Source organism: Bos javanicus, chromosome X (assembly GCF_032452875.1).
Source record: "Bos javanicus breed banteng chromosome X, ARS-OSU_banteng_1.0, whole genome shotgun sequence".
Taxonomy (NCBI): Eukaryota; Metazoa; Chordata; class Mammalia; order Artiodactyla; family Bovidae; genus Bos; species Bos javanicus.
Genome location: NC_083897.1, coordinates 19,057,412 through 19,078,761, shown reverse-complemented (window position 1 = coordinate 19,078,761; position 21,350 = coordinate 19,057,412). Strand labels below are relative to the sequence as shown.

Sequence of the window (21,350 nt, the reverse complement as noted above, 5' to 3'; positions counted from 1 at the left end):
CAGAAGAATGAGTTCCTAACAATTTCAATGTTCTTAAAAGATGTTAAAATCATGAATGGGTATTGAATTTCACCAAATCCATGTTTTAAATCTTTTGGAATGATTATGTATTACCCCTTTGTTCTCTTAATATGAAGTATAACATTCACTGGTTTCCTGCCATGACCCCACCCAATTATAGCCCTCAGGATGCTCCCCTCCCCCAGCTTCTGGCCACCAGAGTCAGGTGAGCTCACCAACAGACCCTTTCCTCCAAGGGGCACCACACCAGAAACAAGAGGCCTCTGTGTATTTTTTTTATTGAACTCAAATGATTTTTTTTTATTAACTTAGATAGACACAAGATTTGACAACACTGAAAACAAGAACATTTCTCTGACCAGACTGCGCTGACTGGTGGAGAGTTCATCACACACAGAAAAGGGAAAGCTGTCTTATTCAAGTCGGTGATGGCGTAGAACCTCCACTGCCTGAAAAAGAGATTGCAAATAAATAAAGTACACAGAGAGGAGAGCAGCAGAGGCCTAGTGAGGAGATGAGGAAGAGGTGGGAGAGCAGCAGCAGCAGCAAACTACTCAAGATCAAAATAGTAAGAAAAATAGTGGCAGGAGCACGTGCTGAGGACGTGTCCCCGCCCCTCCCACAGCCAATACCTTTGGGGGCGGACAGCCCCAGCCAGAGCCCCATGGGGAGGGGGGATTCTCTGCAAGTGATGATGGGTCTCTAAGCCCGGGGCCCCTGAATCTCCAACATACTTTCTCCACTTTAGGAAGCGGCCTCCCAGGGCCCAGGCAGCTCCAACAGAGCTGGGAGCCTGGGGAGGACAGGATGCCCGTCCCCCAGAGCACACCCACTGAACAGCTCAGCACCGTCTGCAACGCACAGCCACTCATGTGTGCATAAACACTCACACACACGCATTCACACATGCACACTGACATGTATATTCACACTCTCACACCCGTACCTTCACACACACACATCCGTGCATTCATCTGCACTCATACCCATACACTCATCCACATACACCCACACACACATCCCCACGCTCACACACTCAAGCCCTCATGCATGAACATGCAAATTCACACACACATCCCCACACTCACACATGCACTCAACATGCGCACTCACACACCCATTCACACACAGGCACACACATATTAAGTAAAGACCCTCCCTAGTGCCCTCCCCAGGTCCTCTCAGGCTGGCCCAGGAAGAGGCTGCGGCTGGGGATCCAGTCACCCAGAGCGTGAGATCCAAACTTGAAAAGGGCACATTTACACATCAGCCCCAAGGAGGCCCCTGGTCCTCCGCTCCTCTCCTCCCCTGCAGCCCATGTCACAGTCTCTCAGAACTCCAGGGATGCAGTCCAAAGGCTGGCAGTCTCCCGGAAGTGGTCCTGGAGGGACACAGTTGGGGTGGAGGAGGGGCCACCAGGACCAGGGGTTTCCAGGCAACTTGGCACAAGGGAGGAAGCCATCAGCGCCCTTCCGTCTGTGGGAATCTGCGGGGGGCATGTGGTAGCCTGGGTGCAGCCTCAGGCCTCGGGGTGAGGCAGGCAGAGCTCTTCAGCCGGGCCCTGGGTGGCTGAGAAGGGCACATGGTGTGAGGCTCAGCCCCTCTGTCCCAGGGGCAACCAGGCTGCTGTGGTTCTTAGTCCCAGGAACTGAGGACCAGGACCGCAAGCAATCAGTGAGGGGGCAGATGTGGATATGGGATGGGGGTGAGGGCCAGGGCCTCTCCCAGCTCCCCTCAGTGCCGCTCCTGGTGCACCAGTCAGCAGCACAGCCAGGACCGCTGCAGGCCCATCCAGAGCAGATGCTCCTGTGTGATCCTAGCAGGAGGGGCAGCCTGGAGACAGAGACATGGGGTCATGCGTGGGTCTCAGCTCCACCCCACCCACTTGTATCCCTTCCCTCCTATTACACTCGGCCCCAGGAGCCAGCCAACACCCCCACCCAAACTGAGAGGCCTGTGCCACTCGACACCAAGGAACCCCTGGTTAAGCCTTGCATGGGGCTTGGGTTGGGGTGGGGAGGTTTGTGTGTAAGGACCTTGCTCCCCAGGGGGTTCTGGGACTCATCTCTCCTGTGACCATATCAGCTCAGACTGTCCCCCAGTTCTTGCCTGTGACTTGCTCTCACCTTCCCTGCCACGGGCCTCTCTCTCTCTCTAGATCTCTTGGGAGCCTGTGCTCCCCTCCCCCATCCCACTGTGCCAGGTCTCCCAGAGACTGGGGGGCAGGTAGGCAGTGCAGACCCAGAGGCAGGTTCAGCTCCCCCACTTCTGATCTATGTGACAAGGGCAAATGTCTCCCTTCCCAGAGCCCAGCAGGTGGGGAGAACCTGCTCCACCAGAGTGTCTCTAGCTCCATCCTTCCTTCCCCATGCCAGTACTGGATCACCAGGCCACCCCTCCCCTCGGGCTCTCCACCTGGAAGGCCCTGCCTCTCTTCGAGGGGTCAGGCTCTTCTCTCGGGTGCTCCCCAGGCAACTCTAGGGTCAGGGGTGCCCCAGGCAGGGATTTGACTCTCTGGACAAGACCACGGAAGGGGCGGTTCACCTTCTATAAAACCAGTTCCTGCAAGAAAAACATGGGGACTTGAGAGTTGCCTCTTCACCCAGAGATGTCCCCGTCTCCCCAGTTGTTGCCTACCCTACAAGCCTCTTTTCCATCTGCTCTCCCACCCTGGCCTGACAGCTGCCCGCCACTCAAGGAGACCCCCACTTTCCCAAATCCTTTGGGACACAGGGGCTGCTGGAGGCTGTCCAGGACTGGAGCAGTGCATTCTGTGGCACCAGGAGGGCACTGATAGGAGGTGGAGGGAGCGTGGCTGAGATGGGGCAGGGCTGGGAGGAACACGTATTTCCCTCTCTTCCCTGTCCCCTGATGCAAAGCTTTGGAGGGTGGCGAGGAGCAAGAGAGACAGCAGGAGCAGGCAGAGAGCAGTCCCACAGACCCGCCAGGAGGAAGTCTTGTGAAGGGCTGAGAAAGAGACAGACCTGGGCTTGGGCCAAGAACACAACCATCCATCCAGGCTGCCTCTCGAGGGGTGGAGGACAAGGGGGCCAGCATCCTCTCTCTTCTAGGGCTTTCTCAGGGCCTCTCCAGGGCCATTTCCCTCCATTCCCCCGTGTTCAGGTGACACTACCGGAGCCATGGTCCGAGGTGATGGGCTGATCCTCGGAGATGCCCAGGAAGTCGCCTCTCGTCCCCAGGTTGTAAATATGACAAGGTTGTCCAGAGGGCCTGCGTGCACCCTGCCTTGCTCAGCAGCTTTCCAGGCTGGCTTCCACGGGTCCCTTCCTCCCCCAAGCCCCCCAGGGGCTGGATATGTAGATGCCATAGCAACAGCCTCCCTCCAGCCCGCAAGTCCAACCTCTGGTCTCCTACCTTTTTGGTCAGGGTCAATCATTCATGTTTCTAATGAAAAATTTCTTCCTTCTGCTCCCTCCTTCGTCTAAAGTGAAACAACAGGTTGGCTGCACTCAGATAATTTCCTTGAGTTTCATGGAAAGGGCCCGTTTTGAGAGTTTCAGTGCAGTTTGTCACCAGCCACGAAGTGGCTGGCGAGGGCTGGGGCTTCGGGACTGCGAGGTCGTTTCCGTACCCTGCATGTATCACCGTGATTTTCCTTGCCCACTGTTGTCTCAGCATCTTTCATTGTGGCCTTTCCTAATACTTCGCATCCTGATGGTTGTATCTCTAATGTAGGAAGAGATACAGGTGGGTCATTTCCAGTGTCATTTTTGAGCTTTAACCCTGTTGGAATAAACAGAAGAATCAGCCATCTGTTTCCCGGAACAAGAAAACTGTCGGCATGGAAGAAAAATCAATGCTGACAGCTTTTTAAAAATACAGGAAACAAGGGATTTTTGGTCCAATCTGGACAAAATGGCACAGACCCATTTTCCCCTGGACTTCCTTTCTGGGCACAACTACAAATCCATTTAAGAATGCAAGATACAATGAACAGAGAATTCTATAAAGTGGTAAGAGGAAGGCAAAATGGGTTGGGACTCCAGGACTAGAAGAGTAACACAGTAGGTATCTTACATCCCCACATCCCAAAATGTAGGCAACCCAGATCTCGTGTTTTCCAAATCTCAACTGAGCAACAGAAGGCTGCCTCAATAGGCTAACTCTATCCACAATCGGAAATGGGAAACCGTCTGACAACATCAGAACTCCAATCGGAGACATCAGATTTGTCATGCAGAACTAGCAAGATGGACCTAGCTAACCAGCCACTAGCAGCCGGCCCCAGGGAGCCTCTTCATCCCTAAGGGTCAGAGGTTCCCACTGAGAGACACTCTAGCCTAAGTAAAGATCTTCCTCATTCCTCACTCTCTGGCAGCATGAGCAGGAGCACATGGGAATCCCAGCAGTACCACATAAATCGAGGAGACCAAAATAATACCATAAAGGCTCTGAAAATTAAGCTGTCACTAGACACATATTCCACAAAGTAGAAAAGAACTTACATGCTAAACTAAAACAGAGTGACTGCCCATTAAAATATTTAAATAGGACTCAGACTCTCCTAACATAATAGACAAAATGATCAGGATACAAAAAAACAAATCACACAGCACACCCAGAACCAAAAAAAAAAAAAAAAAAACCCACAACTAGAGTGAGGAAAAGCAATCTGACAAAAATGGAATCAGATTGGTAATCAAAACCACAAAGGCAACAGAAAAATTTTAAATATATGGGGACAAATGGAAATATACTTCTTAATAATCCATGATTCAAAGAGAAAGTCTCAAGGGAAATTTAAAAATACATACTTAAATGAAAATGAAATTATATAATATAATCAAAATATGTGGAATGCAGCTATAGGAATGCTCAGAGGAAAATGTATAGCCCTAAAGGCACACAACAGAAAAGAGGAAAGCTCTCAAATAAATAATCTATGTTTCTACCTCAAGAAACTAGAAAAAAAGGAAAATAAAAATTAAAGGAATAATAAAGATCACAGCAAAAATTAAACAAAAAACTTGCTCCTCAAAAATTTAATAGAACTGATAAACCTGTATTAACTTAGGCAAAAATGAAAGAAGATGCAAACCATCCATATCAGGAAGGAACTGGGTCTATCACTACACGTTCTGCAGCAATTAAAGAGATAATAAGGGAATACTATCAGCAACTTATGTTCACAAATGTTAAAAGTTAGGGGAAAATGGGTAAATTTCTCAAAATCTACAAACTACCAGAATTCAACCAGTGTGAAATAGATAATCTGAACAGCAGTCTGAAAATTAAAACTTGAACTCATAATTAAAAAGCTGCCAAAACAGACATCTCCAGATTCATATAGTGTTACTGGAGCATTCTACAAAATATCTATACAATTAACACCACTTTTATATCATCTCTTCCAGAAAAGAAGAACTATTACCCAAATCATTTCATAAGGCCAGTAATTACCCTGGTAACAAAATCACACAAAGACAGTACTCAGAAGGAAAACTACAGACTAACATCTCCCATGAACTTCAACACGAAAATCCTCAACAAAATATTGGCAAGCTGAATGTAACAGTATGTAAGCATTATATACCGTGATCAAGTAGGATTTCCATATTTGAAATCAACCAACATAACCCACCATATATCAACGAGCTTTGAAAGATCATAATCCCATTGACTGACACAGAAAAGTATTTGACAAACCCTACATCCATTAACGATAAAAAAACTCAAGAGGGACTTCCCTGGTGGACCAGTGGCTAAGACTCCACATTCCCAATACAAGCGGCCCAGGTTCAATTCCTGGTCAGGGAACTAGATACCGAAAGGACGCAACGAAGAATTTGTATGCCACAACTAAGAGTTCACACACTTCAACTAAAGAGATCCCGAGTGCTGCAATGAAGACCCAGCACAGCCAAAAATAAATAAATAAAACCCTAGGAAAGTTAGGAATTATTATCAACCTGATAAAGTATCAATAAAAACCCTGCACGAACATCACATGTAAAAGTGAAAGACATAACGTTTCCATGATAAAACTGAGAAGGCAAGGATGTTTGCTCTCACCATTCGTATTCAACATTGTACCAGAAGTTGGACCTACTGCAACAAGGCAACAAATAAATAAAGAAATAAAAAGCACTGTAGATCATGTGACTATGTATAAAAACCCCAAGAAATTTACCAAAAAACGCCTTCCTAGAACTCATAAGCAAGTTCAGTAGGATCACAGGATAAAAGAAGAAAACATAAAATTAGAGGCAGACCTATATAAAAACACTGAACATTTGTTTTAACAAAAATTTAAAATAATACCATTTACAGTTATGCCAATGAAAATTAAATGCTCCTGCATATACTTGGCAAACATGTAGAGGATCTGCACACTGAAAATTATAAAAAGTAGATGAATAACTATACTCTAACAAAAACATAGATAAAATAAATTTTTTTCTCTATCAAAAAGTTGGTGATGGGACTTCCCTGGTGGTCCAGTGGTTAAGAATCCACCTTCCAATGCAGGGGACTCAGGTCTGATCCCTGGTTGGGGAACTAAAATCCCACATGCCCCAGGGCAATGAAGCTAGCACCCTGCAACTAAAGAGAGCCCTCGAGCTCTAACTAGGGAGGCTGCACACCACAGTAAAGACCCAGTGTAGCCAAAATAGGTAAGTAGGTAACATTTTTTAAACGATGAAAGAAATCGAAGAAAACTTGAAAAACATACTGTGTTCATTGTTTGGAAAAATCAACACAGTAAAGAGATCATTCCTCCTCAAATTCACATGTAGTTTAATGGTATTTCTAGCAAAATTCCAAAAAAGTTTCTTATAGGTAAGCGTATTCTAAACTTTACATGGAAAGGGACAGGCCCTAGCATAGCTTAAAATAAAATTAATCTTGACAAAAGAATAAAGTGGGAAGAAAGACTCACACATAACTCGATGGAACAAAACAGATACACAAGTATGCCCAACTGATTTTGACCAAAGTGCAAAAGCAATTCAATGGAGGAAGGCCAGCCTTTTCAATACACAAGGCTGAAGCAACTGGACCTACACAGGCAAAAACACAAATGAGCTTCAATCTAAATTTCGTATCTTATATAGAATCTACTCAATATGAATCACAGACTTAAATGCAAACTTAAAAAACTTTTAGGAAAAACTTAGAAAATTTTAGGGATCTATGGCTTGCCCTGATAGCAAACATACAATCAGTAAAAAGAAAAGTGAAAAATTGGGCATCAAAATAAAAAACTTACTCTGTGGAAACCCATGGGAAGAGGATAAAAAGAAAAATATACAGACTTGGGGAAACTACTTGCAAACCATATACGCTAGAAAGCACTACAATCTATACAAGAACTCTCAAAATTCAACAGTTAAAAAACAACCAAATGAAAACCATGGCAAAGGCCGTTTCACTGAAGATAATATAAAGATGGCAAATAAGCACATGAAAAACTACATATCATCAGCTATTAGCGAAATGCAAGTCCAAGCCACAATGAGATAACATTACATACTTAACAGAAAGCCAAAAAATTTTTAAGTGGTAATACTATTAAACAATGGCAAGAATGTGGAGAAAGGATCACATCCATTGCTGGCCAGGAAGGTCAAATAATGCAGCCACTCTAAAAACCAGTTTAGCATTCAACATCTAATTACCATATGAAATGGCAATTTCACTCTTTCACTCTCTATCCCAGAGAAACGCAAACTTACCATCTCTACACAAAATTCTGTACAGGAATGTTCATGGCAGCTTTATTCACAATAGCCCAAGACTGAAGACAGCAAAAATATCTTTCAATGGTTTATCAATATTACAGAACACTTCTCAGCAGTAAAAATGAATGAACTACTGATACACAATAACTTAGATGAATTTCCAGGGAATTATTGTGAAGGAGAAAAGTTAATCTCCCAAAGCTGTATTTTTGAAATGACAAAATTTTTAAAAACTGTAAGCAGATCAGTGGTTGGCACAGGTTGGTGACGAGGTAGGGTGTGGGAGGGAAGGGTGTGTTGTTGTATTGATAAAAGGGCAACAGGAAGGATCCTTGTGGTAATGGATCTGCATTGGAGTGGTGAATATACAAACCTCCACGTGATCAAATCTTATATAACTAAATACATACACACCCACCAATGAATACAAGGAAAATGAAAGTATGAATAAGGTCAGTGGACTGTACCCACTTTATTATCCTGGTTGTGACATCATGTACGTTTGCAAAAGTTATCACTGAGGAAAATGGGTAAAGCGTATATGGGTTCTTTGAATTACATTTTAAATATGCATGTGAATCTACAAGTCAGTCAATAAAGAGGTTAATTTTTAAAAATATAGAGGAACAAAATCTTAAAATTGTTAAGCCCTTATAAAGGCTCCTATTAAGGAATTTTCTCCTCTTCCTATATGTACGTTTACCTCAAAGAGACTCTCCAAGAATGTCCTCGAACTCTTAGGGACGTTGGGTCTGTGGTTCTTGCCCTTGTGCTAAACAGATCACTTTAAGTTTAGGGTGCAATGATAACGCTCTGAGAATAAAACTTGGAGGTCATGGACTGCCATCTAAATTCCAGACTATTTTCAGAAAAAGCGAATAACTCTCTATACTTTTATTTACTCTAAACATTTAAATGGGCAGAATCTTAAACTCAGTATCTTCTTTATATTCTACCGTGGCTGTGGCTGGATGTGCAATGAGGAAGCTAGGAACTAACCCTAAGGACACATGGAAACGTCGTGGGACAGGAGTCCTGTGGTATTCCAGCAGACCTGGTTAGAGATGAGGTGGCAGAGACCAGGATGGTAAGAGCAGAAGAGGTTGAGACATGGTTGTATTCAGGACCTATTTTGAAGACAGAGTTAAGAGTACTTGCTCCCTGATTGGCTGGGGGGTAGGGGATAACAAAAGGACTGGAAAAAAGGATAACTGAGAGTTTTGGGGCCTGAACAACTGGGTAAACTGTGCTTTCTACTGACATGGAAAAGATCTGGCAAGAGTGGGCTTGCAGGGTAGGGCAAGAGTATGATAGATCAAGCAGTCTACTTAGGAGAAAGATGTGTATCTGTAAAAAGCTCTCCAGGTGATCTGGATCTGCCTTACCTCTCCCCTCACACCATCAAGCTGAGAACCAACCCACTGCTGGGACACTGGGACACTCTCACAGGTGTGCATTTTCCATGAACTGAGGATGTAACAGATTGCTCAATTGCTGTACAAAGGAAAGGAAGACTCTTTACCTACAGAGGCGACATCCTCATAGAGTTCCTGCATTACATCAAGGTAGAGGGTCTTCTCATCAGGGGTCATTATTTTCCATTCTTCCTTGGAAAAATACAAGGCCACATCTTCAAATGTCAATGGACTCTAGAGAAGAGAGTAAGCTGTAGTTCAGTACTCGCTACAACAGAAGCCGTCCTATCACTCATTTCTGAATTACATGGGAGGCCAGTTACCAAAAACGTTAAGAGAAGATTCAAGGGAAAAGGAGTGAGATGACAGGAAAGGTGCCCAAGAGATCAGTACACGGCTTGGGAGGTGCCCAATCCCACAGCGCCAATCCTAGTTGCCTAGGGAACACCCAGGGCTAATGTGCCTCAGAGCATCTGCTGTGTAAGGCAGGATCATGGGCAGCAGAGAAAAGCAGACAAGGCCACATTCAGGCTGCCTGAAAATGCTTGTAAAGTACAGCTCACCTGGGACTTAGGCAAGGTGAGCTTAGATGTCAACTTCCAGCTTGGGGTGCTTTTCTCCTCAGAAAAGGTTGGACTCTCTTCAGCAGGCACAGCTGTGGGGAAGGAGCCAGAAAAAAAAATATTTTCTGTTTATGAATACCCCAAACCAACTTCTACAGTTTAGGACTCCTTCAGTAAAGACAGCTCACCTTCACGTATGTGTGTGCACACGTGAACTCACACATGTGCACCACAAGTGGCCTTCTCATAAATTAGAACCAAAAAGCCACCACTCCATAGAACTGGTTCCCAGTTTTCATTAAATGAAAGGAAATCCACTGCTTTTCCTCTCATTAAAGAAAATGTTCACTGAACTAGGCAAGCATTAGAGGTGTTTGAAAATTAAAACCTTGGTGGGAAACATGGGAGATTTCTTTTATCACTTTTTTCCTGGTGTACAATTCTCTTCCCATTCTGCCACTGACAGCCCATTTCTGATCCCAATTTCTCCTCTAACTTCTAATGGTGAGATGACCCCAAACCCCCGCCTTGTCCTTGCTCTACCTTCTTCTCCCCTCTCAAATTTCTATAGAGAAAGGTCCACATTGTGAATACCAGGGTTCTGTGGTTTGGATGCTTCTGTACCCCAGAATGGCCTTTACCTTCACCCACCACGGACCTACTGTACTCCCACTAGACAGTCATCCTAACTGAAAGCATGACTGGGCACCTGGAAAATTCCCATGCAATGCTCCCTGAACCAATTACTATCACAGCTCCCAGGAGAAGATAATTATGATGAAACTCCTCACCTCCTTTATCCACAGGCTGGCTTTCTTTGTGAGTATTCCAGCGCGGCTCCTGCAGTACCTGGTATATATTCGAACATTCTTCCTGGAACACACCCATTGGTTGGGGCTCTGCTGGCTTCCACTTAAAGCCTGGGGCCACTGCTGTTCCTCCCAAGAGCGCTGTGTCATTTCCCAGTTGGTGGGTTGTGACCTAAAAATAACCCCCATCCTCATTAGAAAAGAGCTTTTGGTTTTGGGGTGGTGATGGAAGAACAAACAAGAGTAGAGTCCAGGTTTGGGGAGTGTGTAAGGAAATTTTTAAAAATGAAGAGATATTGCGCCATGATTTTCTCACAAGGAACTGTACACATGATCTGGGAAAATCAGATTAAAATGAGAGAAGCTATGACTTGCTTGCCTCCACACCTCCTTGGACAGCCACAGCTCAGGCCAAGAGCAGGGTAGGGGTAGGCTGCCTGTTCTCTCACTGCCTCCAATCTCTTGCTTTCTAGACTTGGATCCTTGATTTAGTGAACTTTTATTTTCTAGTTTCCTCTAAAGAATAAGAAAATGAATAAAAGAGGGTTTTCTGTCAGTTGGATTCTCCAATCCTCCCACGTCCAGGGAACAATTTCATGGACAAAGGGGATGCAGCAGAGGAAAAAATGGGGGAAGAGCTGGATTCAACTTTCCGCCATACACTTCAGGTGTATAAGACACTTGTGCTCCTCAAGGCGGGGCTCTCAAGGAGAAGTATGCTGCCATCTCCCCAGGGCAGACCTGGTTACCTACTCACCAGCAAAGCCAAGGCAAAGCATGAAGGCAGGCCATGGAGACGCTTTTCTCCTGGCCCTGAGATGTGTGTTCCCAGCCCAGAGAGCACCACCCCTCAGCATTCAGATTTTCTCCATTTTACTGTTAGCTTTTTTCTTCTTTCTGATCCTTGTTTCCCTTTTCTCTTTCCATTTCTTCTCTTTCTTTGCAGTCTCCCCAGAAAGGTTTGATTTATACTTTGGCTGGTACCCTCTCCTGCCTATGACCTTTAAAACCCTGCATTAGGAGGTTTTTTCTCCCTTCCTAGCATTTTCTTGCCTTTTATTTCTTGGCTGCTAAGTCCTGTCTCCTTGGCCATGCTAGGCCAGGCCCACCACCTTCAATTCACCCTGGCCCTAAAGAGGGCAAAATGCATTTCTTTTTCTAAGGCCAGGAAAAGACTCTCAGGAACTCCCCAACCTGGAAGCTGTCACTGCAAGCCTGTGATTTCAGATTGCACTTAGTTATTCTAAAGGAACAACAGAAGAGTGACTTAATCCATCTCATTCTCCAATTATTGACCCCACTTTCACCCTCTTTCACAGTGTACATATAAGGAATCTTTCTGCTCACCTCATTGCTTATTCCACCACATTCTCTGTGAAAGCGGTCTACCAGGGCCACAGCCTCTTTGATGTTCTGTGGACGATACTTCTGCACCCAGTTCTGGATATGACTGGGCAGAACGTCCAGGAACTGCTCCAGCACCAGCAATTCCAAGATTTGCTCTTTTGAGTGGATCTCTGGCCTCAGCCACTGAGAGCATAATTCCTGCAGTTGGCTGACAGCCTCATACGGTCCAGGTGTGTCATGGTAACAGAAGCTCCGGAAGTGCTGGTGAGCACTCTCAGGATGAAGACTGCCCATCTGTGGGCTGGATTTCTTACTCTTATTGGAACTCTCTTTCACAGACCTCTTAGTCCCCTGTAAAACCTCCACATGTGGGTACAAGCATGCAGGCGCCTTCACAGGGCTCCTCATTATTTGCTCTGGGAACAGCTTTTCTTCTATTTGTGACATCCTCCTGGGCCACCTGATAACTGAGGCCTTGTCAGCTTTGGTACAAAACCAATGAGTGGATCTTCTCCCCAAGGGCACTGAGAGAGGGGAGGAAAAAAAAAGTACACATCAAGAAGAAAGCCACATGAGGCACATTTACTTACTTATCAGAGAAGAAGAACAGAAAGTTATCAGAAGAGGAGGAACAGAAAGTAACCGTTCTGCCTCCTCTTTAAAATTAACTGCCACTCGTGAAGGCTCAAGACTCAGGACATGTTTTCAACCTTTCCTCTGTTACCCAACTTTGAAACAAATATACAACTCTGGAAAGACAAATGTTAGTTCATCACTTTTTCTTTAAGGTTGAGGGATGCAAAAACTTACATGCATTTGCTAAAAGGAGCTTTGAGGTTATCCAATACTTAATCTGTGCACTTCCTGTTCCACCTTTATAAAGGGGGGTATTTGACTTTCTCTACATTTTAATAGATCATTCCAGTTTCTTATCCTCACTGAGATGAGGGACAACTGCTCTGTCCCTTCATCTTCTTATGCAGACTGATTCCTTTGCTTCATGGAACATCTAGATTCTCTTTTACATCATACTAATACTTGAAGGGAAACTGAGACACCCAGATCAGAAAAAAATAGAGAAAAAGTAACCTTATTCCTTTCAGCAAGTTTCCCCCACTAAGCTATTAGAAGGCATTAACACTGCTTCTTTAGCACCTCCTGGGAACACATACGAATGTCACAGTGCCCCTTGTTGAGAGAAGGCAAAGGCACCCCACTCCAGTACTCTTGCCTGGAGAATGCCAGGGAGGGGGGAGCCTGGTAGGCTGCCGTCCATGGGGTCTCACAGAGTCGGACACCACTGAAGCGACTTAGCAGCAGCAGCAGAAGCCACTTTCTACCTGTGTATGAAAATCTCTGCTCACTTTACTAGAAAAACTGACAGCTGGTTTTGTTTCCAAGATATCCAAACGTCACACTCTTAAAAACAAAAACACACACACACAAACAAACGGAGAAACAGGGACGATTAAGGTTCTTCGGAAACAAGAAAGGTCCTACAAAAGGTAACCCTTGTCTTGACTTGACATTTCCTCAGGGTCATAAGGGATTTATAAGCAAGGCTGACAATGGCCTTGAGAGTCTGATTTTCTCAGAGGTGACCCAAGAGAAACAACAACAAAGCTCTTTCAAGGAAGCCACAGGTGTTCAAAGAAATGGCTCGAGAAGTACAGGGACACTTCCTGCATTTCTCTGTCAGCAGAAACTAATGTCTTGGAGGCTGAAATGACCTCTTTCTCGGAGCTTCCCTGCTAGCTCAGTTCCGCCTGCAATGCAGGAGACCCCAGTTCGATTCCTAGGCCGGGAAGATCTGCTGGAGAAGGGACAGGCTACCCACTCCAGTATTCTTGGGACTTCCCCCTTGTGGCTCCGGTGGTAAAGAATCCGCCCACAATGTGGGAGACCTAGGTTCGACCCCTGGGTTGGGAAGATCCCCTGGAGACGGGAAACGCTACAGTTTCCCCAGTGTTCTGGCCTGGAGAATTCCACGGACTGCATTCGCAAAGAGTTGGACACAACTGCGCGACTTTCAAGTTCACCAGTAATATGCGCATAAGCCAGCAGAAACGGGCAAGTTTCGCTGGGTGCCCTGGTAGGCCTTTCCGCCCTATGGCCCACCTCCACCTTCTGGGTCCAAAGTACCAAAAGCTCTCCACGCACCAGCAGCCTCCGAGGCTACTTCAGCAGCAACCCTGGGTTTTGTTTCCACACGGTGTACAAGAGTTTGCTTCCGGAGGTTAGATATGACTGCAGGTGCCTGCCTGAGTACCGGCCTCCTCGAGAACAGGTATCGCCGGGTCTCAGACCCACCCGCCGCCCGGCAAAGAAGCCACAGCGACATCGAGAAGGCCGCCCGCCCCGGCTAACTTCCGCCCTTCCCCCCACCCCCGCTGGCTCCTGAGGTATCTCTAAGGGTATGGCTCGGGATTTCTCGAGGCTCTCCCGACCAAACCCCCAAGGAAAATCAGCTTCTCGATTACCTCCACCCAGCTCTGGCTTCCGTGGACGCCAATTCCCTCTTCCTGGGCTCGGCTATCAAGTCACCACACCTCACGCCGTCGCGGGGAGGCAGGCAGGTCCGGCTTCCCGCGCCCCCGGGGGCGGTGCCCGGAAGGCGCGAGGCGCCGGGCGCGCACGGACCTTGGGAGTTGAGTCCCCGGCGTGACCCCTCTAGCGCCTGGAGACCGTACCCCGGCTCGCCATTCTGGGGTCTCGTGCTGTGGGCCGGGCGCCCACTGGAAAAGAAAGGATGGCTTCCGGTGGCTGCGTGATAGCCACGCCTATCACCACTACCCGCCCCCTCAAACCTGCGTAGGCGCGCACACGGGAGACAGGAAGCCTCCCGCAGGTCCGCCCCATCCTGGGGTCAGCCCCGGATGCAGAAAAAAAGGACAGTTCAGGTCACCGAGTCTCGGGCTCACGGGAGTCCTGGCGGCGACGCGAAGGAGGTTGTCTCCTGCGAGCGTCCGCGATCTCCGACCCGCCCCCCCCCCCCCCGACTTGCCGCGTGTCTTGCGTCCAGATTACTGCCGAATCGCGTTCCAACAGCCGGTGGCCTTTTCTACCGCGCAGTTCGCCTGGCTAGGACCCCCGTCTCCGAAAGTCATCACTAGGATTGTCCCGGGGACTCGAGTTAGGAGGCTTTTGGTCCTCCTGGCCAGACCCCTCGCTGGATCAGGAGCAGCAGTCCCTGATATTTTTAAAATCCTTTTCTGGTTTGCAGGCACGTGCTTCCCAACTATTACTGTTTATTCTTGTTGCTGCTGCTGCTGCTGCTGCTGCCGCCGCCGCCCAGTCGCTCGAGTCGTGTCCGACTGTGTGTGACCCCATGGACGGCAGCCCACCAGGCTCCCCCGGTCCCTGGGAGTCTCCAGGCTAGAACACTGGAGTGGGTTGCCATTTTCTTCTCCAACGCATGCAAGTGAAAAGTGAAAGTGAAGTCGCTCAGTCGTGTCCGACCCTCAGCGACCCCACGGACTGCAGCCTTCCAGGCTCCTCCGTCCATGGGATTTTCCAGGCAGGAGTACTGGAGTGGGGTGCCACGGCCTTCTCCGTTATTCTTGTTAGCTAGGTTTGAACCTCGTGGTGTCCCTTCCGTTTACATTTCGCTTTGACGTATAAAGAAATTCAGATACAGGACGCGGCGTCCGCAGAGTCACGTGGATTACAGGTGGCAGATTTTAGACCAATTGTAGGTCTCCTGTTGTCATACCCCATGCTTTTGCTACTGTATTAGGCGTCCCTGAAGGACAGGACTCTTGTTTCATCTTACACGTCCTGTAGTGCTTAGCATAGTTCTTTGGAGAAGGCATCTTGCTAAGAACCCGGATATCTCAGGTTGTCAGTGTCTCCAAATTTTCATCGTTTACCTAAGTATTGAGCCATTTGGGGGAGAAGGCAGTGGCACCCCACTCCAGTACTCTTGCCTGGAGAATCCCAGGGAGGGGGGAGCCTGGTGGGCTGCCGTCCATGGGGTCCCACAGAGTCGGACACCACTGAAGCGACTTAGCAGCAGCAGCAGCCCCTTTCTACCTGTGTATGAAATTTTCTGCTCACTTTACTAGAAAAACTGACAGCTGGCTTTGTTTCCAAGATATCCAAACGTCACACTCTTAAAAACAAAAACACACAAACAAACGGAGAAACAGGGACGATTAAGGTTCTTCGGAAACAAGAAAGGTCCTAGAAAAGGTAACCCTTGTCTTGACTTGACATTTCCTCAGGGTCATAGAGATTTTTAAGCAAGGCTGACGATGGCCTTGAGAGTCTGATTTTCTCAGAGGTGACCCAAGAGAAACAACAACAAGGCTCTTTCAAGGAAGCCACAGGTGTTCAAAGAAATGGCTCGAGAGGTACAGGGACACTGCCTGCATTTCTCTGTCACAAAAACTAATGTCTCGGAGGCTGAAATGACCTCTTTCTCGGAGCTTCCCTGCTAGCTCAGTTTTAGTAAAGAATCCGCCTGCAACGCAACGCAGGAGACCCCAGGTCGATTCCTAGACCGGGAAGATCTACTGGAGAAGGGATAGGCTACCCACTCCAGTATTCTGGGGACTTCCCCTTTGTGGCTCAGGTGGTAAAGAACCCGCCCACAATGTGGGAGACCTAGGTTCGACCCCTGGGTTGGGAAGATCCCCTGGAGACGGGAAACGCTACCCACTCCAGTGTTCTGGCCTGGAGAATTCCATGGACTGTATGCGCAAAAGAGTTGGACACAACTGCGCGACTTTCAAATTCACCAGTAATATGCGCATAAGCCAGCAGAAACGGGCAAGTTTCGCTGGGTGCACTGGTAGGCCTTTCCGCCCTATGGCTCACCTACACCTTCTGGGTCCAAAGTACCAAAAGCTCTCCACACACCAGCAGCCCCCGGAGTCTACTTCAGCAGCAACCCTGGGTTTTGTTTCCACACGGTGTACAAGAGTTTGCTTCCGGAGGTTAGATATGACTGCAGGTGCCTGCCTGAGTACCGGCCTCCTCGAGAACAGGTATCGCCGGGTCTCAGACCCGCCCGCCGCCCGGCAAAGAAGCCACAGCGACATCGAGAAGGCCGCCCGCCCCGGCTAACTTCCGCCCTTCCCCCCACCCCCGCTGGCTCGTCAGGTATCTCTAAGGGTATGGCTCGTGATTTCTCGAGGCTCTCCGGACCAAACCCCCAAGAAAAATCAGCTTCTCGATTACCTCCACCCAGCTCTGGCTTCCGTGGACGCCAATTCCCTCTTCCTGGGCTATGAAGTCACCACACCTCACGCCGTCGCGGGGAGGCAGGCAGGTGCGGGTTCCCGCGCCCCCGGGGGCGGTGCCGGGAAGGCGCGAGGCGCCAGGCGCGCGCGGACCTTGGGTTTCAGTCCCCGGCGTGACCCCTCTAGCGCCTCGAGACGGTACCCCGGCTCGCCATTCTGGGGTCTCGTGCTGTGGGCCGGGCGCCCACCGGAAAAGAAAGGATGGCTTCCTGTGGCTGCGTGATAGCCACGCCCATCACCAACTCCCCCCCCCACACACACACACCAGCCCCTCCACCCCCTCCCCCCCCTCCCCCCCAAACCTGCGTAGGTGCGCACACGCGAGTCAGGAAGCCTCCCGCAGGTCCGCCCCATCCTGGGGTCAGCCCCGGCTGCACAAATAAAGGACAGTTCAGGTCACCGAGTCTCGGGCTCACGGGAGTCCTAGCGGCGCCGCGAAGGAGGTTGTCTCCTGCGAGCGTCCGAGATCTCGGACCACCCCCCACCCCCGCCCCGACTTGCTGCGTGTCTTGCGTCCAGATTACTGCCGAATCGCGTTCCAACAGCCGGTGGCCTTTTCTACCGCGCAGTTCGCCTGGCTAGGACCCCCGTCTCCGAAAGTCATCACTAGGATTGTCCCGGGGACTCGAGTTAAGAGGCTTTTGGTCCTCCTGGCCAGACCCCTCGCTGGATCAGGAGCAGCAGTCCCTGATATTTTAAAAATCCTCTTCTGGTTTGCAGGCACGTGCTTCCCAACTATTATTGTTTATTCTTGTTGCTGCTGCTCCTGCCGCCGCCCAGTCGCTTGAGTCGTGTCCGACTGTGTGTGACCCCATGGACAGCAGCCCACCAGGCTCCCCCGGTCCCTGGAAGTCTCCAGGCAAGAACACTGGAGTGGGTTGCCATTTTCTTCTCCAACGCATGCAAGTGAAAAGTGAAAGTGAAGTCGCTCAGTCGTGTCCGACCCTCAGCGACCCCACGGACTGCAGCCTTCCAGGCTCCGCCGTCCATGGGATTTTCCAGGCAAGAGTACTGGAGTGGGGTGCCACGGCCTTCTCCGTTATTCTTGTTAGCTAGGTTTGAACCTCGTGGTGTCCCTTCCGTTTACATTTCGCTTTGACGTATAAAGAAATTCAGATACAGGACGCGGCGTCCGCAGAGTCACGTGGATTACAGGTGGCAGATTTTAGACCAATTGTAGGTCTCCTGTTGTCATACCCCATGCTTTTGCTACTGTATTAGGCGTCCCTGAAGGACAGGACTCTTGTTTCATCTTACACGTCCTGTAGTGCTTAGCATAGTTCTTTGGAGAAGGCATCTTGCTAAGAACCCGGATATCTCAGGTTGTCAGTGTCTCCAAATTTTCATCCTTTACCTAAGCATTGAGCCATTTGGCGGAGAAGGCTATGGCACCCCACTCCAGTACTCCTGCCTGGAAAATCCCATGGATGGAGCAGCCTGGTAGCTGCAGTCCATGGGGTCGTTAAGAGTCAGAGAAGACTGAGTGACTTCACTTTCACTTTTCACTTTCCTGTATTGGAGAAGGAAATTGCAACCCACTCCAGTATTCTTGCATGGAGAATCCCAGGGATCGGGGAGCCTGTTGGGCGCCGTCTATGGGGTCGCACAGATTCGGACACGACTGAAGCGACTTTTCAGCAGCAGAGCCATTTGGACAAAAGTTATCTATAAGACTCGAAGACAAGTAAGTATGTGTAGCTCAGTTGTACACTGGAGATGAAACTGACCTTAGTGTGAAAAATCAGTGTGAGAAACTCCTCTGGCAAGGATACCAGAGATCTACATGCCAAGGAGGAAAATAAAAAAGGAGTGCCTGTCCGCATTTTAACATGCAAACTAAGATTACACTCAGAAGATAAGGTTAATCCTTATTTGCAGAGCAAAGCTGCCCTAAAGTGTGAGAGGACACCGTGCATTATCTGTGATTGTAAAACCAGTAAACATGTTTGCTTCACCAAGGAGTCGTTTTCAGAATGATCCTTTCAAAGCTGTGTTCCTAAGGTCAGGCCTTTTCAACCGAATGTTTTACAACAATGGAAGAAAAGTCAGAGCATTGTTGCTTCTGGATAATTCCAGGCTTACCTTTCAGCTGGGTCACTCACCAGTGAGGATGGTCAGATAAAGGCATTTTCTTTTTCCTCTTTTTTAAATAGTGAGATTTGTAAACCATGTGAAATTTAATATTAATCTGCTCAAAGTTATTCCTTATAATTGTCTTCACTAGAAATTAGATTATACAGTTAGCCATTTAGAATGAATATGAAAATAAGTATAATGATCTCTTCAGTTTTCCTTATAACCTACTATGGCTTATATGCTTCAAAGAAAAGAAAAAAAAATTTAAATGACTAGAGACTCCAGGAAGACAGGTTGTAATTCACTTAAATTTCATTACATATTAATATGATTAGTGGTTTAAGCATACATTGACCCGTTTTAAAAACGTTTTTCCATTATAAAACTCTGCATAATTAAAGGTTTATAGTTTACTTATAATTTAAATCCATAAAGCCCAGATCCCTTCCATACTTATGTTTTGTCTAATATGTTTGAAACAGTAAGTAAAAAAGAGAAACTATGTAAAATCTGTGTAAAAAGGATTTTCTTTCCTGTAAACACTTCAACTTTGAGTCACCCAAGGAATCAAGATGAGATCCTGAGCAGCAAACAACTTTATAGGTGGACGGAAGAATACTGGAGTGGGTTACCATGTCCTCTTCCAGGGGATCTTCTTGACCCAGGGATGGAACCCGTGTCTCTTACATCTCCTGCATTGGCAGATGGGTTCTTTACCACTAGTGAAAGCTTACCAGAAGAGGGGCTGAATTGGGGACTAGGTGAAGACCCCTGTTGGAATGCCTTTTTAGTGCCTAAGAGCAATTATATGGGCCTCCTCTTTGCTCCGGCGTCAAGGGAAACATTCCAAGTAGGAGCAACATCAGTTTGGTGACATCATAAGATCTGTATGGGGGCTATAACAGTGGCTGCAGTGGGGAGAGGGTAAATCCTTATGAGACTTACCATTCACATCAATTACCATCTTACCCAGACAGAACTGCATGCTCACTGGTTCCGGTTTTGTTCCCTGTGACTTCTGCACTGATGTTCTGCAGAACCGTGCTGGTCACCCTAACTTTGCCTCACTCTACCAGGAACTGCCCAACACCCCACAATATCTGAACATGTATTGTGGGTCTCATGTAGTAGGCAAAAGGATCACTTCACATAGGAAGGTGTCAGATTACCTACCACCTTTCTTACCTTAACCAGGGGAGAACTTCAATTCCGGCCTGGAGACCCCTCCCCCTGCCACCCACCACCTCTCATCAATGCCCAGATTACGGAGCCCAGAGTCCCACTCGGTACCTGGTGTGATGCACACCCAGAGCCATATCTTCATCAATCATGCTTGTAGTCATCACAAATAATAACATCTACAAGTGGGAGCTTTTTCAACATACATATCTTACTGAAAAACATAAGCATTTTACAAATGCTTCTGCCAGCTGAGTTTGTCTCCTCCAAAACACTTGGGAAAGGGCTTGCATGTATCTTTTCAAGCTAGCATTTTTCTTTTTCTTTTGTGATACGTACCCAGGAGTGGAATTGCTAGATCATATGGTAGCTGTATTTTTTTGTTTGTTTGTTTCTGAGGAACATCCATATTGTTTTCCATAGTGGCTGCACCAATTACATTTCCACCAGAGGTGTAGGAAGATTCATATTTCTTCACATTATTGTCAATACTTGTTACAGCTCTTCTTTTTCATAATGGCCATTCTAACAAGTGTGACGTGATATCACATTATCATTTTGATTTGCATTTCCCTGATGGTTAAGAGCATAGTGCATCTTTTTTTTCTATTTATTTTTTAATTAAAAGATAATTGCTTTACAGAATTTTGTTGTTTTCTGTCAAACCTCAAAATGAATCAGCCATAGGTATATATATGTCCCCTACTTCTTGAACCTCCCTCCTATCTCCCTCCCCATCCCATCCCTCTACTCTAGGTTGTGGGTCTCAAACAGAGACCCTGTTTGATTTCCCTGAAACATACAGCAGATTCCCCTAGCCTATCTATTTTACATATGGTAATTTAAGTTTCCATGTTACTCTCTCCATACATTTCACCCTCTTCTCCCCTCTCCCTGTGTCCATTAGTCTGTTCTCTATGTCTGTTTCTCCACTGCTGTCCTGAAAATAAATTGTTTGTTACCATCGTTCCAGATTTCAGGTATATGCATTCAG

At 47.3% G+C, this 21,350-nt stretch overlaps 2 protein-coding genes across 7 annotated transcripts in view; both read right to left on the bottom strand.

Moving 5' to 3' along the window:
• Positions 1–291: 291 nt before the first annotated feature.
• LOC133242320 (zinc finger protein 75D-like) lies at positions 292–17,578 on the bottom strand. Of its 6 annotated transcripts, none has more exons than XR_009734836.1 (7): positions 17,404–17,578; positions 11,859–12,382; positions 10,494–10,683; positions 9,703–9,794; positions 9,247–9,373; positions 3,397–3,765; positions 292–2,583 (listed from the first exon to the last, which is right to left on the bottom strand). XR_009734836.1 is itself a non-coding variant. In XM_061408410.1 (7 exons), exons 1-7 carry the CDS (start codon positions 17,453–17,455, stop codon positions 435–437), a joined length of 1,173 nt encoding a protein of 390 aa, XP_061264394.1. In that variant the 5' UTR covers positions 17,456–17,578; the 3' UTR covers positions 292–434. The 6 variants fall into 6 exon arrangements, 1 of the variants encoding a protein (XP_061264394.1); XR_009734835.1 differs by having other exon boundaries at positions 292–470; XR_009734838.1 differs by lacking the exon at positions 17,404–17,578 and adding an exon at positions 17,040–17,309 and having other exon boundaries at positions 292–470.
• The window catches only part of LOC133242322 (small integral membrane protein 10-like protein 2A), a 37,045-nt gene continuing 15,986 nt past the window's right edge, over positions 292–21,350 (bottom strand). The window contains exon 2 of the mRNA XM_061408415.1: positions 292–2,583. The gene's annotated coding sequence lies outside the window, so the exon portion shown is untranslated. The remainder of the gene's footprint in view (positions 2,584–21,350) is intronic.

What these genes read in the sequence shown, in the direction of transcription:
- LOC133242320 (XM_061408410.1), bottom strand. Translation starts at nt 17,455, where the DNA reads ATGGGGCGGACCTGCGGGAGGCTTCCTGACTCGCGTGTGCGCACCTAC. An exon ending in GCGTGTGCGCACCTACGCAG is followed by an intron (nt 12,383 to 17,403) that starts GTTTGGGGGGGA and finishes CCCCTCTCTCAG; the next exon opens with TGCCCTTGGGGAGAAGATCC. An exon ending in CCAGCCTGTGGATAAAGGAG is followed by an intron (nt 9,795 to 10,493) that starts GTGAGGAGTTTC and finishes CCTTCCCCACAG; the next exon opens with CTGTGCCTGCTGAAGAGAGT.